This window comes from Passer domesticus, chromosome 4 (genome assembly GCF_036417665.1).
Source record: "Passer domesticus isolate bPasDom1 chromosome 4, bPasDom1.hap1, whole genome shotgun sequence".
In the NCBI taxonomy this organism is placed as follows: domain Eukaryota; kingdom Metazoa; phylum Chordata; class Aves; order Passeriformes; family Passeridae; genus Passer; species Passer domesticus.
In genome coordinates, this window is record NC_087477.1 from 27,434,265 (window position 1) to 27,450,834 (window position 16,570).

The window sequence follows — 16,570 nt, forward strand, 5'->3', positions numbered from 1 at the left end:
CCAAGCAGAAACACTCCTTAAGACTTGCATGATGGATGGTTACAGCACTAATTAAAAAAGAAGTCACTACCTCACAGCTGCATTCCATAAAAAGCAATGAAACTGTTGGGAACAGCTGGGAGTTTATGTAGCAGGGGCTGAAGAAATCAAAAACAAAGACAGTGCCTGAGCAGCAAACAGCATTCTTCCACTTTTTGGTCATGTCTAAATTTTATTTAAGACTTACATTTGTGCTATGACCACTTCTTTATGGAAAAGATATGTCAAACTAAACCTGAAAAGAAACCGAAAAACCTGTTCTTGGAATGTAAAAGTAGCAGGTTCTTCTCAATAGGGAACTTGTACATTATGGATTTTTTGCCCCTGAGCAAGGGGAGAATTTTTAATTTTTTAATTTAAAAAAATGTTTGTACTGAGCCAAGCTGTGGAATTAACTATAACAAAAAAAAAAAAAAAAAAAAAAAAACCACCAAAACAAAACAAAAAAACCAAAACAAACAAATAAACAAAAACCCCCACACAAACAAAAAAAAAAAAAAGGAAAAAAGAAGATAAAAAGGTGACATTGATTCATACTCCAAAAAGGGCTATTACTCATTGCAGAGACAGACAAATTAATTCTGTACCTGGCTGAACACACACTGAGCTCTGCTGCTCAGCCTCCCCTTGCTCCTGAGTTTAGCAGGGCTACTAACCTGTACTAATCATTACGTCTAAGCTCAGCACATCTTCATTTCTAGTTGTTCCTCCTCCAAGACCACACCTTTATCTGGTTTGTTAAGAGTCTGCTAAGAAGTGGACAAGACAAGGTTTTAATCAAATGAAAGCAGTAACAACAGGTTTTATTCAAAATTTCCAGTAAAGAGGACCCACTAGTTTTGGAATAAAAGTACTTGAAAGTACTACAGCTTACATGAATATAAAAGAGCAAAGAGAAGAAAATAAACCAAGCAAAAAAAAAATTAAAAATATATATATTTTTAACGTTTGAAATAGACCCCCACAGGGATACTGAAGTCCTCCCGACAATTAACAGTTACTAGGTTTGGCAAAACAAGATTCTCTCACAGAATAAAAGCCTACTTTTGTTACATAAAGTGTATAAAACTGCTCAGTAGTTAAAGAGCACTCTGTACAAATTTGTCTTGAAATACATAGAGCTACAGCCTTCAAACTGCAGTAATTAATAATTTTGTCCTCTTCATGGGTAAAAGAAGCTGCACAGTTGCTTTGGGGGAAAAGGAAGAGGCAAACAGTCAGAACTAACAAGATGAAGCCACTATGAAAACAAAATGCACAACAAAATTCAGACCTCAGTTTAAACTAACACGCTATGTTTACAATATATTCTACATTTCAGCTGTCATTTTCCCCTCCCACTCCCACCTCCCCCCATTCAAATATTCCTAATTCCTTTATGGTCTAAATCTAATTAATTTCTAAACTTTCAAATACACCATACATACATTTAGCAAAAGAACATACCTAACATTCTTACAGCAGTATGGTCAGGACACAATTTCAGAGACAGCACACAGTTATTGAGATTAAACCTTATGCTTGCTTTTACTTTTAAAGAGAACAGCAACCATCAGTGTAATGTTTCCAAGAAGTACTGAAGAGAGGCTGCAAAAAGCAGACTTGGCCAACATCCACTCTTAGCTCCAGAGGACGTGGAGGAAACCAGTGAGTGCTGAATGTAAGGAAGGAGAACCTTAAGAGTGACGGCTGCAGAAAAATCCTTCGGGAACTCTGTCCAGCACACTGAGTTTGGCTTTGGCTCTGTTGTCCCTCTTGTACTAAGCCCTGTAAATCAACTCCACAACAGTACATTACAATGTAAACTAAAATTCTTTATACCAACAGTATGTCAAAGGGGTTTATTTATCTTTGTTTTCTGAACCCAGCAGTTGGTCACAGAAGTCAAGTGTTTTCATGGCTCTTTTTCAGCTGTTGCCAGCTGAGGGGGGGGAAAAAAAAAAAATGTGTGTCTGACTCATACATCTTTCAAGTACATGCAAGGCTCAACTGTTTCCAAAACGCAGGAGCTTGGGACCTTTTAAGACACTGAAGAAATAGGATTATGAGGAGAGCCCATCTGAGTAAGTACTTTATCCAGCCACTGAAGGGGACCATGGAGATGTATCTCTATCCAGCATGGAGTGCTCGTTACATCCTGGCGATGATATTCAGCTCCCCAACCCTGGAAACAGAATCATAAGTGGGGAAAGAAAAAACAAATCACCTTATATTATAATACTGAATACCTAAAAAGCGTACTTCTTACCAAAATAGCTTTCAACATTCATTATCAGCAGGGTGGCACAGCACCCATAGCACCCACCAACTATTATCACATTTCAACAAACAAATCAGAAGCTAAAAAATCATAAATGTGGAAAAGTATCATTTCAGATCTCTTGGAATGGAAGTCTTTAAAGACATAACCTGTAGCAGTGCAAAATTTCCCCATACATCACTGCCAGCTGCCTTGAGATCCCTATAAAGCCTCAGAAGAGGGGGATATTCAAATCTTCTCTGCCAAGACTGAAAATAGAACAAATTGTGTGGAAATGCTGCCAAAAAGATCAAAAAATTCAAAGATGAAGTGATATGACTGATATGGAAATGGGGGTGAGGCATCTGTCTGACAAGAACCAAAGTATCATTCTCAGGATGGAGATGATAAACTGAGCAGTAAGTCAGAAGCATTCCTCCTTGGAGAAAGAGGGCATGGTCATCCCCCATCGGGCTGTTTGTCTACTTAAGACAGTTTTTGTTTCAGCTTATACCTGATTCTGTTACAGTGATTGCCAAAGATATGAAGAGATATTTAAAAGCATTCAAAATTGTTTTCTAAGTGAACCACTTTTGGGGCAGGTCTGAAGAGAAGACTATGACATCTGCAGGTACAGTTTGCTCTGCTCTGTATTGATCCCTAATGAAGGGATTTCCCAGCTCTCAGCACAGCTGGCAGCAGCTCTGAACACTGTGCAGTGCAACTTGCAATACACAAGAGGCCCTGTGTGACTGTTTAGGCAATACTGCCCTACAACTCCATAGGATGCAGGGCTGTAAACAGCCTATTCCATTTTAGGAACCACAGTCTTAACATATCTGAAAATTCTCATCCTCCCATCATGGAGAGGACTGCAGCATATCACCGTCTTCATTTGATTACTTTCATTTAAGGACCAGCCCTTTCATATCAGTTCCTGTGCTAACACTCACACGACAGCCACATCACAAATCCTGACCTTGCATGCCTTCCTAGAATAGAAGGGTATGCATATTATTCTAAATAATGACTGCACTCCTAATTTGGGAGTTGCTGGTCAAGATTTAGAAGACTTAAGAGAGGAAATATCTTCTGTAAGTCACCTCAAGCTTTCTAAGTATGTGGCTCAGATGATTTTCTATCCACAAATACTTAATTTCACTAAGATCTGTCTCAGACTTAACGAGGAATTCCATCCTTAAAATTCAACAGCCATTAACAGGCCAATGAAGGGACTTACTGAACCATTCAAAATCACTGCATTAAGAAAAAATAATTTATGTTCCTTACAAAATAATCTCAAGCAAATTGCCCACATACCTTTACAAAACTCATCCGGAGAGTGCACATCTTAGTAAGCTCATACACTGTCTCAAAGCCATGGTTCACGGACTGAGCCAGGAGCTGAGCAAACTCTTGGTTATTGAAAATCTTCAGACTGCAGCCACTGGGGATTTTGCAGACCGTGGTGGGATGGAAGCCGTGGTGGTAGTTGCAGTTCCGACTTTGCACAAAGATGCTGCTGTCGCTCAAACATTCAGCGTACACCTCCCCTCCAACGTAGTAGAGATGGACACCTGCGAGGAGAAGGTGGCAAATTCACACTCTGTGTCTGTTTTCATGCTCTGCCTCCACAGAGATAGGCTTCTGTTCAAAGAGATAAACCTTAATTACATATCAGAGTATCATCTGTCTTCATTCTTGCTTTTCTCTTTCATCAGCAGGCAATCTGAAAGAAGACTATGCATGTATGTATTTATGTATGTATGTATAGGGAATCTACATGTTGTATATTCAACAACACCAAACTAGCAAGCACAGTAGTTTTGATGCCTTCCATTGGACAATCTGACCACTCGAACTTTTTCTCATTATATTTAAGTGAAGCAGTAACTGGGAATGCAAGCAGAGAGAGCAGAAACCTGCTGCATCATTTGTAGATACTGAAGCAGCCTCGAGCTCGATTCTCTGGAAAAGCTTTGAATGCTAGTTTGGGTAGCCTGAGATTTGTCAGCTAGCTTTAATTCCAGAAAGCTAGGTGGGAAAAAAAAGGCCTTTGTATTCCTCAGACCTATCTGCCAAATGAGGGTACACACCAATTTTACAGTCCTCTCCCCATCTAGTGCCTGCTCCTTCACCTGTCATCCACAGCAGCAAAGCCCCAAAAAAGTAACATACAGAGAACCTTTGTGTCAGTAGGACTCAATTCTAAAGGTTTTGAGAAAGCAAGAAAATTTACCTTCTGTGCTTAAAAATGGTTTATTTGCTACTTAAACCTTTCACCTCCCACAATGTCACAAATCACAGAGGTAAACATGGAGAATTAGAAAACTCGACTGCAGTCCAGTAGGAAAGCCTTGACTGTGCTGTGTCATGTAATATTTTGCCACTGACTGTATGGGTAGATACATACTCCCACCTGATCTGCAAAAACATTTATGGCTATGTCTTCAAGTTTGGGATTTACTCCTCCGTTCTCAAAGACTAACAGTTCTACTTCACCATTACTTGTACACATTTACTTATTGAACTGCTTGCTTGTCTCTCCCACGCTCTGCTTTGGTACACACGCAGTTAAGTGCTTCAGCAGAACTCTGCCTGCAGCTGGGTTACTCCTAACAGGAAAAAATGAATGAGGTGTTAAATAAATATACTGATACTTGGGAAGATGGATGGGGAGGAAAAGAAGGAAGAAGTATTAACACTTGAGTGGCACAACACAGGTGTGCACTACTGACAGCTTCACAAGTTCTCATGAAGAGAAAAACTCTCCAGACTGCGGGCTCAGACTTGAGGATCTGACAGTTCTCTTCAGCTTCAGCTCTTTCCTCCTCTTCATGAACTGGCACATCTACCCCACTGCTTGGGCATGCTGAACCCTCAACTGTCTCAGAAAATGTACAGTTTACTAAAACTGTAAATACCAAAAAAATGTGCCTTGCAGGAATGGCCCCACTGCAGGGGGCAACATCAGCTTTGCCTGCCATTTGCATTACAGGTGAGTTCTCAGAAAAGAGGACTGTATTAGTCAGGAATAAAGGTGAAGAGCAAGACTGTCACAGACACAGAAGGGAAGCACAAAATCCCCACTGAAAGAATCACCAACCTGTGAAAAATGCATTTGGAATAAACTGTTTTAGCAGCTTATCTCCCAAAATACATGCTAGGATAGTTAATTTACATTAGAACTAAGGCTAGCTAAAACATTTGGTGCCAAGAACCACAATTTGGATTTTCATATACATCAATAATCAAGATAAATCAAGGCATTTCATTAGACAAACTGCCTTAACCTCTAATTTAGATTTCGATAGCCTTCAGGCAACTAAAAATTGATTAAGGGTAAAAGCTTCCTGTAATTACAAACCAGGTAGGAACAATACTTTGTTTATAAGACTAGGCCAGAAAATTACATGTTTACCAACACAAGCACCTCTCCCACATGCTAGGGAAGAGCAGTTTACTCTTGAGGGAAGTGGCCCAGGTTGTCATGTCTCGGGAAGCACCACCCCCACCCAGAATGCATGGCCAGATCCCAAACTCACCTTTGCCGATGTGCCGCCTCGTGTTCTCAATGGTGGAGTTGCGGTTGACGTTGGAGAGCAGCCCCAGGCAGAACCTGTTCTTGTTGTTGGAGGGGTCAGTGAAGCCATCCACCAGGATGCTGGTGGAGGACGCGTGGAACGCCTCCCCCACGCGGTTGTTCAGCTCGTAGTAGACGATGGAGCACCAGTGCTTCGGCTCTTCGTAAGCAACGGCCTGGACATCTGGAAAGGCACAGTGGAAACCTTACTATTGGCATTTGCCAATATTGTAGATGAGATGTGCCTTAGTGTGTTTGGCCCCTGCTGCTGAACCAAATAGCAGCAACTGTGCTGTTTCACCCCAGAGACACCTTTGGCTAGCTGTGAGTCGCAGCTGGGCACGTAGAGACAAGTCCAGGCATGCTGGAGCTCCGGTGGAGGCGGGATGGCGCTTCCTCCCATACAGGTCCACCACTCAGGTTTCCCTGTGCCAGAGAAGCTTGAAGGCAATGGTGAAGGAAGGAGTCGGTTCTGACGGAGGGTTTCAATCCAGAGCTTTTATTCTGGCCCGCAGGCCTCTGAATCCAGCAACAGAACTGCCGATCCTGTGGTCTGCTCACCCTTTTACCGGGGGAGAGGGGAGGGAAGGAATACGGGGACCACCAACCAGGTACAGGAGAGGAGGTCTCAAGGGACAAAGGACACCTGGATGGCCCAATGCCCCCCAGGGGTCGGGGGCATCTTTTGAATCTGCCCACCAGGATTGACAGACAGTACTCAGCAGGGGTCAGGGTGGGGAAAGGAGAGGTGACTGACACACCTGGGGAAGGAATCTTCATAGAGAAACCCGGGGTATCTGAGGCAAACCATGACATCACACCACAACACCTTACAGCCCAACAGTGCTGGAACACAGGCTCAAGGAGAAAAGAGTCCCAACCTGGCAGATTTGGGCTACATAGAGTAAAAGAACTTCAACTCAAGACTCAGAGGAGACAAAGGCTGGCACTAGGTATGAACAGAAAAGTATAGAAAGGTCCTGGGCACATCCCAAGCAGTGTCCCAATATCCTTGCCCTGTTTTCTCACAACATGCTACACTGCAGGCCCAGACAGCAGAGAAATGCTGTAACTCTACAACTCAGCTTTCTTTCCTATTCAGTAGATGGATTTTTACTTCAGTTCATTTTACTAGCTAACTACAAGTCACCTGTTTGCTTACTGTAAAGTTGTATAGCAACAGGAAGAATCAGCAGCACACAACTGCATCAAAGACCATTTCTCACTTTACAAAGTACAGCAAGGCAGCTTAAATATCCAGTCAGCAGATCAATCTTCCAGCATTCAGAGCGTGACCAAATCTTTCTCCTTTGGGATTTTTGGGAGCACGGTAGGAGACTTCAAAAAACCCAAGAGAGATTGATATTTGTCTGCAGAACATACATGAAGCAGATCCCCAAATAAAAGGAGGCTACTGAGGGGTTGTCGTTGCTTTATGTGTGCCTTCTTTTAAATGAAAGTCACTATTTCACTACTAAGACTAGAAAAGTTGGACTTGCTGCTCAAACACCAACTTTGCAGATCCCACTACAGGGCAAAGTGCTAAAATGACAATCAGACTGGTACTATGGGAACACTTGTTTTTCTGGCCAGAGGTTTCCTTCTCCCAGCTCCAAGATTTTACTGATATCAATCAACTAAGATTAGTGTTCATATTTTCCTCTGTTCACAGATCACATCACTACGAGTTTCTGTTACAAAAACAAAAAACCAGAAGTCCCCTTCAAACCAACACTACACAGTAGATACAGAAGGTGGCAAATAATCAAGAGCAGGATAACACATCCTACATCACTGTGGCAAAACTTCTGAGCACAGCCTTTACTGCTAATAATTTGCTTAAAAACACTGGTAAAAAGCTGATCTTTCCTGATAATCTGGCACTTTCTATCCCTTCACATCACTGTTGAAAAGGAAAAAAAAAGAAGAAAAAACAGTCTTTAATTATTAGTAAGAGGTTGCTACATTTTTAATTCCCATAAAGATGCCAGCAATTATCAAAGCTGCAGCTTTGCCCCAGTTCTCCAAGTCAGGAAGAAATCTTGCCAGCTGGCCATTCTTACAGAATTAATCATATCTCTCTCACACAGATTTCATACTGACTTCCTTACATTTGCTTTAAGTCATGCAGAGCAGGTGCGTTTAGTCTCTCTATTCCCAGCATGGGCCAACAATGGAAATTACCCAACTTCATTGACAGGATGCAGCTTGTTAAATCAAATCTCTTAAGACTAACAAATCACCATAAAGAACACGCTTCTACAAAGTTTGCAACAAAAAAATGGTGCAGTAAGTTCCCAGTAAAATCTTTTCTTCTACAACCTGCAGCAGACTTTTTTTAAGTCGTGCTATCACAGCATACATATGTGAATAATAAACATGTGAAGGCACCAAAAGTCCTTCTTTTTAATGAAGGGACAGAGAGGAAAATCCATTGTACTAAACTACTAGAAGGGAAAAATGTCAATAGACAATTTTTATTTTGAAATGGCTGCATGATAAAGAGAAAGAAGAAAAATGTAAACCCTCTTTATCATCTCTCATGTGTTAGAGGAATTCTATAATACACATTTTGGGAGAGAGACACACATGCAGACCTCTGCAGTTATGCATAAAGTTTGAGAAATGTATTTTGGGGCAGTAAATTTCTGGCCCAAAATTCCTGCAAACTGCTCATACCCTCAAAGTGTAGTCTGTGTGATCAGCAAAAACTGAAGTGCTACAGATTGAGTTTATCACACCAAAACTCACTCCAAGCAGAGACTAAATGGGCTAAACACAAAAGCCACCCAAATTGTGCTAAGAGGGCAGATATACTACCTAAAACCAGACATTGAGCTTAGCAGCAAAACAAGTAACAAAAAAAAACCCAAAACAAAACAAACAACCAACCCCAAACCCCAAAAAATCCCACCAACACCAAAAAATCCAAAACACAACAGTTCAATTGTTCATGTGCTTGTGATCTTGATAATCGTTCTGGCACAGCATCCAGCTTGCTGCTCTTTCCTGGCATGGGCCACAAGTGTGTAAGCTGAAGTGTTCTCTGCAGGGTCATTTCTCACAATGTGATGATGAATGCACTGAATCCTTTGCTCAGCAGCCACGGCCGCTGCTGCGGCTTTAACGAGCAATGTGTAAAAAGATGTCTGTGTCACAGCACATAAAGCAATAGGCCTTTACTTCATACAGAATTTTAAAGTCTCTAGCAATGCCACACCTCGGGCAGATTACTCTGTGTTCTGCAGCCTCAGAGGAGTTCTTTCCATTCAGAGATTAGTGGAAGTTCCCAATAGAAAACATAAAATTGCTTTGGTCTTTGAGTTGGCTGGGAGAAAGAAAGTAATAAACCCCATATATTTTACATTTTTAAAGAGTCGTGGGATAGACTCCTCTCTTAAATAAATATTTGCATTTATAAATAACCTCCAGCTTTACTATTTCATCCCTTACAACAACAGATGAAAAATTACATGGCCTTTTTTTTCTTTTCCACAGACAAAAATTTTCATGAACAACATCCATCCAAAATTAAAACTCAGTTATTACTTCTAAGTTCTGGAAACTCTTAAGAAGCGAAGCAGCAAACATGAAGGAAGCGTTCTTACCTCCTCTGTGCACGTCAGGGGGAATTGCAGGTGCCATCATGTTGGTATCCATGGGCTGGGAGGTATCGTGTGTCATCGGATCTTCCGGAGGCAGGTAAGTGGGCGGGGGAGTATCAGCTAAATATAGAAAAGGCAGATACATGAATCCTTTCCTCTCTTTAAAGCACATCTACATATCCACATAAACAGTTTGAGCCTGGAAATGCTTCCAGCCTGACTCAGCTATAAACTTCCACCCACCAAAAGTCTGAAAAAGCAATCATGGAGCTCGAATAAGGAAAGCAAAGAATTACTGTGTATATTAAGCACAACTGCAATAAAAACAAGTCACTTCACCCCCACATAAAGCACAAAAGAAAGCTCAGCTGTGTTTCCAACCCACAGTTCTGCAGGCTGAAAGTGCCATACAAACATCAGGGCACAAAGAGGTCTCAGGACCCAGCCAGCAGTAGATACTGAATATGTTAAAAGTGAACAGAAGCTTTTCTGTTTCCAACACAATTCTACCAGCAAATTATTTAAACATCACAGCTATATCCAGGGCCTCATCATTGTCAGTGCAAAGTATTAGCTCTGTTTCCCTAGACTAGGAATAGTAGAAAGTGTTCAGGAACCCAAATCCTACAAAAGTGTCCTTGTGGGTCTGGAATTTCTCTGTCAGTGTTTCTGTCCCATCCCGTTCAGGGCTGCATCATCAGCACAGGAGCCCATGCACAATGCCCACACTCATTAACATATGGCTGGCAGCTCTGTTTGAACAGTCCCAGCCAGCACTGCCCTTCAGCTGCCTATTCCACTCCTGGGAAAGATTCCCAAAAGATTTCCTACAAGCTGCAGGAAGTTGCCAATGTCACCATTTCCAATAGACCAGAGAACACTTTCCTCCAGATCAATTGCACAGAGGTACATCCAAGAGCTAGAAACCCTTGCCTGATCCCTGCAAGCTTTCGCTGCAAAAACTGGGATTAGATTACCACTGTGATGTCTCTGCTGCTGCTCATCCCACATTTATTTCCATTACTGAGAGTATGGATTGCAAACTACCACAGCAAATAATCACAGGGGATTCCAAAACTCTGAAATTCAAATGAGCATCAAAAAAAGGCAGGAGAATGCTCTGCAAGCTTGGGGTTTTGTTTTTTTTTTTTTTTTTTTTTTGGGGGGGGGGTGGGGTTTGTTTGTTTGTTTGGTGGGTTGTTTTTTTGGTGTGGTTTTTTTTTTTTGGTGGAGTGGTGGTTTTGTTTGGATTTTTTTTAATGTATTTTTAAAGAAAACACATGTTCATGAAATTTACTAACTAATTTATTGTTTAGCAGGTATTTTTTATTGTACATCTAATGCTGGCAGGTGCCTGGCTAATTCTGTTACTTGAACAAATTCAGCTGGATGAGAAAGCAGCAGAGAAAGACAGAGGTGGCCACAGGGTTGCATTAAAAGCTTAACAAACTGCACTGGATTTTGAGTCTCATGTTTTACTAAGCCTTAAATGCTTATGTGTGTGCAAATATGATGTTGGTCATGCACAAGATTCCAAGGCCACGGGCAACAAATTAAGCAGTATCTAGAAAGTTTTCAAGGCTAACTGCTTTGCCCCTTTGTTTTTGTATTTTCCAGATGTCAGCCTGTTTCCCCATTAGTGCAAGATGGACAACTGTCCAGGGCTAAGCATCAAGGACATCAGCATCCTGACCTCCCCTCTAACTCAATTTCTTCACTGCAGCTGCTGACATTTAAGGGCATGTGGGCAGAACAGACCTTCAAAGATCAAGTGAACTTCCACAAGCCAGCATTCAGGAAGACCTTGTTAGGTCTTTATCTCTGTTGGAAGAGCCCCAACCACAGCAATCATGTTTAAAAAAAAAAAAAAAAAAAAAAGACAGCTGGTTTCACAGCAAATTCTCACATTTTTTAGAAAAGCCAATACAAACTCTTTCTTTCCGTCCAGAAAATTCAGTAGTTTTCACTCACAAGAGAAAAATTAGCAAGAGAATAAATCTATGGATATTAATTTCATGTAAGAGGAAACAGACTTTCACAAATCTGCTGCTTTGTTTACACATACCCTCCCCTTAGCCCCTGAAGGAAACAGACAAACAACATCAGTAAAAAGCATTTGTACTGCATCCTTCTCCCAGCATTTAGATCAAGAAATTCACCACAGATTGCTCCATGTAAAGAGCAAAAAAAGGCAGCCTCATAGAATTTCTAGACACCAGTCAACAAAGGAAGGCTCTTTTCTGACTGTAGGTAGTAAAACAGCCTGAAGAGTTATTTTAAGGGCTTGTTTTTCAGTTGAAGCTTCTTGGAATTACACCACTATGAGAAGAAATAGTGTATCAAGTAGCAATAACGTGATCACCTTGAGAAATATCCCTGTTCTGCAGAACTAAAGCCTTGTGCTGAACTTATGATCATAAGCAAGGATGATCTCTAGTACCACACTTCTGGTGCATTGAACACTACACTTTGTGGGCTAAACTGCTGAACTGGTCCCCAAAACATTATGGATCCCTCCTCACACCTCACAAGAGCTCTACTGTAATGTTTTAAGTGTGTTTGAAAGAGGCACAATATTAGAGCCTTCAATATTACCACACAAAGAGATTCTATACTCTTTATTACCTTACGTCTGTTGGCTTGCTATTAAACACAAGTGTTGGCTGATCATTTGGTATTACTGAGCAAAAAAGCCCATGACAGCAGTGATGTCCAACCACCTTCTCCCTTCTCAAGGGAAGCTGACTGTACCTGGCATCTGGAAAGGACTTCCCGGGTCTGAGCTGGCTGGAGAATGTGGGTAGGTGCTGCTGCTGCTCCCAGGAGAGTTGGGGTAGCTGCTGCTGGGCGACTGGGGGAACGGGTGGCTGTTGGGCTGCTGGAAGGAGTCCGGGAAGGTGGCGTTGTGCGGCATGTGCGGCTCGTTCTGCCCCAGGTTGCGGAACTGCGCCAAGAGGCTGTGCTGGGGGTTGTACTCGCTGTGCCTCGGAACCAGCACCGGGGGAAGAACTGGAAAGGGAGAAAGAGAGAAAAGCGTTAGAGACTCAGTCCTGAAGGTGTGTAGCCATGATATTTTATGACAAATCCTTTGCTAGGATTTTCTCCTGAGGAGCTGAGGAGCCTCAGGAAAGAAATGTAAGCAATAACTGTCTGCTGCTGTGGAATGCAACAGGTGCATCTGTGACTGGGGCATCTTGGTTGTTTCCAATTAATGGCCAATCACAGTCGGCTGACTCTGACTCTCTAGGAGTCAGGAGCCTTTGTTATTCATTTCATTCCTGTTCTTTCTAGCTTTCTGATGAATCCTTTTCTCTCTATTCTTTTAATATATCATTTTAATATAATATATATCATAATATAATAAACCAGCCTTCTGAAACGTGGAGTCAAGATTCGTATCTCCTCACACAAAGCATCAACCAAAAGGGTGTACAGGGGAAAAAAACCCACATTGTTCCCCCGGCCTGGCATATCTGCATGTGCCTCAGAAACAAGGTAGTCAAACCTAGAAGCACATGTCCAAGCAAGAACTCTTTCTTTCCCTCACATCCGGTTACTGCACAGCTCGAATCCGCAGCTCCCTGGTTTGCCAGATGGGAGCCTGTTTTCACAGAGGGCCAGTGAAGAAGAGCCAAGAACAAACCACAGTTCTGTGTTTCAGTCTCACTCGCACGAAGAGGTGCTGGGAAGAGCCTGACAATGCTGACATGCAGTTCCTCCTGCTGCACTTGTCATCTGACTAATCACCTAATGGCCTGTAACCCAAACCCTTGCTAATAAGAACATTTTTTTTTTCCTGAAGACAATACTAATAAGCCTTGAACTCAGTCTGGTCCCAACAGCTGTAATTTTATTTTAATCTAGACTATGTTCTTACAAGTTTCTATTAAAACAGTTATTAACTCTTCAAGTCAGTTTACAAACTGTGCAATTTAAACAAAATTATCTAGTTCAAAAAAACCAACTGAGCAGCAATTGAGCTGCAACTATGTGCCACTATGTGATCAGAGAAACATCAGAAACTACGAGTCTCACCACACTTCTGAAGCCTTCTCAGCTGTGAAACAAAGGTCTCTTTCACACTAGGAATATGAACATGATACCAGATACACTAAGATAAAAGAATCAATTCTTTTCCCAGTTCCTCAACTTCTATCTTTGTATGCCTCACAGCAAAGTCCAAGCTAACCAAAAGATTAAAAGCTCTTCTTTCCACAGAAATTTCTGGGTGATGTATAGGAGAGGAGAGACAGGGTCAGGGAGAGGGAGGTCCACGCACAATGTAGTGGAAGAGAAATAAAAAAGCAAGTCCTCTTCACATCTTCCCCCTTTGGAATCTCCATTTCCCAACTCCATGTCTGAGCAGGACTGGAAGAAACCACCCCCCCCCAATAGTCTGCCTTCAAGAGAGAGTGCCAAAAACCCAACAAAATCCAGGAAAAACAAGCCAGGACTACCACCCCCTCTCCCTGAGACTCCTGCTCTGCCCTCAACACCTGGGCACCCAGAAGAGGAACAGGAGCATGTGAAGTCAACAAGCCTACACAGACACAGCTATCATTCAGATTAAGAAAGGTGTTTTGGAGACAGCTGCTTTATTAAAAGCCTGAATTACAAACTAATTGCCAAAAAAACCCCAAAACAAAAAACACCAAACAGCATTTTCTTCACATGACAAACAGGTTCTTCCAGGACACTGGGGCATCTTTACTCTTCCAGCACTTTGCTGTTACAGAAGCAGCACTCAGGTATTTACTTTAGTGTCCTGGAGTCCAAGAGTATCAAGTGGTATCCAAGGATAACCACTCAACACATAGACCAGGTCTGAGGTCTAGGTTCATGCTTAAAAGAGATATAAATGAATGTCACACTAAAAACTCACTCTCTATTCCTAAAGTCACAGATTAACTAAAAAGAAAAGAAGTAGGTTTCCCTTGCTTAGATTTTTTTTTTGCACATGTCTAAGAGAGTAATTAAGCTCCCATTTTTGCCTGCTAGTGGCATTAACGCAAGAGCAGTCTGATCCCAGAAATCTTCACTGACATACACTGAAAAAACCCCAAACCCTTACTACTGAAATTTAGGCTGTCCAAGCAGAAGCAGGTTTTAAGCATTTAATCTGATCTCTCAATTTCTTAGAGCAACTTCACTAGATTCCAAGAGATCTCAAATATTTGAGGCAGATGTCACCTTTATGTAGATTTGTTTAGATGTCAAAAAACCCAACTCCACTTTACAAGGCATAGGCAAAGTTCCTAATTATGATGCCTTCTGAAACAAAACACATCCATCTGTCATTCTATGGAAGTTCTCAATTGCAAAACACCCCAGGAGAGGCTGCATCTCCCCCAGCTGTGCAGACTGTTTATTGCTCCAGCACAACCATTCTGACATGCCACTGGAAAAGGCTGTTAAAAAAAAGTTACTTAGCATCCAGGTGGGACATCACAAATCCCTCATCCTCAACATGTCAGAACCAAGCTCTCTGAATATTAGGGTTTCTCAGAATTAAGCTTGTTCTGTTAAACCAAGCAGTCCTTTTGCAGCTAGGTCAAGTACTATTCAATTGTCATAGTCAACATTTGCTGAGATAATAAATTATCAGTGAAAAAATTAACAATGAGATAATGTGTTAAAATGTATTTTCCCTTTCCTGTCTTTATGATTCTTCCTTACTTTTCTAAGCATTAAAAACACAGCTTTCCTATCTCTTTCCTCCCTATGGATGAAGGTCAGACCATTAACTTTTATGGAGTTAATTTGTGCAGAAAGTACATCACCTACCTTTCCCATCCCCTACCTCACATTAAACAATGACACACATGACATCAGAGGAAGCCAAATGATTTGCAGCATTTTAAAATAGCAGGAGAACAGGATATTTTCTGTATGTTTTCTGTAATTAAATTAATGCAGTGCCAGATTTTCCCAAGGTATATATACATGTTTTCTCCTGTTGGGCAGAACCACTGGCAAAATTTAGAAGGACTTGAGATAAAAACAAGTCTCCTTTTCCCAGGTGTCCTTCATGCAAACACATCCTTTTTGTCCAACTCCACCTACCTCAAGTGATTAAACACCAACTACTTCAAAATACACATGGAAAAGGGGGAAAAAGAATACAACTGGTATTGATACAACACAAATAGTCTCAAAAACATCACTGCAGAATTTATATTAAGTGCTGCCCCTAGTTCACATCCTCCCTGCATACACAAAACCTTCAATGAGGAGGAAAAGCCCTGAAAGGCCACATCAGGTAGGACAGAGACTGCAGTGCTCCAATTAGTCCAACTCCAAGTCGCTGCCAGAACCTGATCTCTCTGCAGCTCCCGGCTTTTTTGCAGGGAAGCTGCTCCTGGTGGAGCCACAGAGGAGTTAATTTGAGTGCTGCTCACTCAGGAGTAAAGTAAAGACACGAGCAGGGACTGGGCCCTTTGGAGCATGGAAGGCTGCCAGGAGTTCAAACCATCAAGGGGGACGCGCACCCTTCTTGCTCCCCTCATCCCTGTGCAAGGCGCTGAGCTTCTGGTCAGGTTGCAGACCTCAGCCACATGGAATAACAAATTACTGAGGCTCAGTCCAGCAGGGGAGGAGGCTGATCTCTGCTGCAGCTGCCAGCTCCAGGAAGAGGTATAATTGAAGGGGAGAGAGCATGAGAGAGTTATTCCGTGCTAAGCCAGCACACCTGTTGCTATGGAATAATGAAGCAGTGCACATCTTTGCTGCGCAGATCTCCGCAGGATGTGGCTCTGACCATTTGCAAACACAATTCCTCCCTTCCTCTTCAGCGGAAGGGAACACTGATACAATAAAAAATTCATTTTCTTTCTTTTTTTTTTTAAATTTAACATCAGCATCATCAGCATATATTTAAAGGAAATGTAATATTGAATACACTGTTGTCATAAAAAGCTGCTGCAACAGATTTGCCAACTCAACCTCATTAAAGTTAATGGAGTGGAACCACAAGTCATCCGACAGCTTGATTTCTGTAATTCTTCAAACACCAGATTAAAAGGTTTTATGTGCTATATTGTGGCTAAATTTTGCTCCCAAGTTTTTCTATCGATGTGGACCTGCAGTTGAGAGTTAATACAGGAT

At 41.8% G+C, this 16,570-nt stretch overlaps 1 protein-coding gene across 9 annotated transcripts in view; it reads right to left on the bottom strand.

Moving 5' to 3' along the window:
* Positions 1-810: 810 nt before the first annotated feature.
* SMAD1 (SMAD family member 1) overlaps positions 811-16,570 on the bottom strand; it is an 81,014-nt gene continuing 65,254 nt past the window's right edge. For all 9 annotated transcript variants that reach the window (XM_064416728.1, XM_064416721.1, XM_064416722.1 and 6 more), the window contains 5 exons: positions 12,218-12,475; positions 9,470-9,586; positions 5,824-6,045; positions 3,599-3,855; positions 811-2,203 (listed from right to left, as the gene is read on the bottom strand). In XM_064416728.1, coding sequence (XP_064272798.1) covers positions 2,060-2,203; positions 3,599-3,855; positions 5,824-6,045; positions 9,470-9,586; positions 12,218-12,475 — 998 coding nt within the window. In that variant the 3' untranslated portion in view covers positions 811-2,059. The remainder of the gene's footprint in view (positions 2,204-3,598; positions 3,856-5,823; positions 6,046-9,469; positions 9,587-12,217; positions 12,476-16,570) is intronic.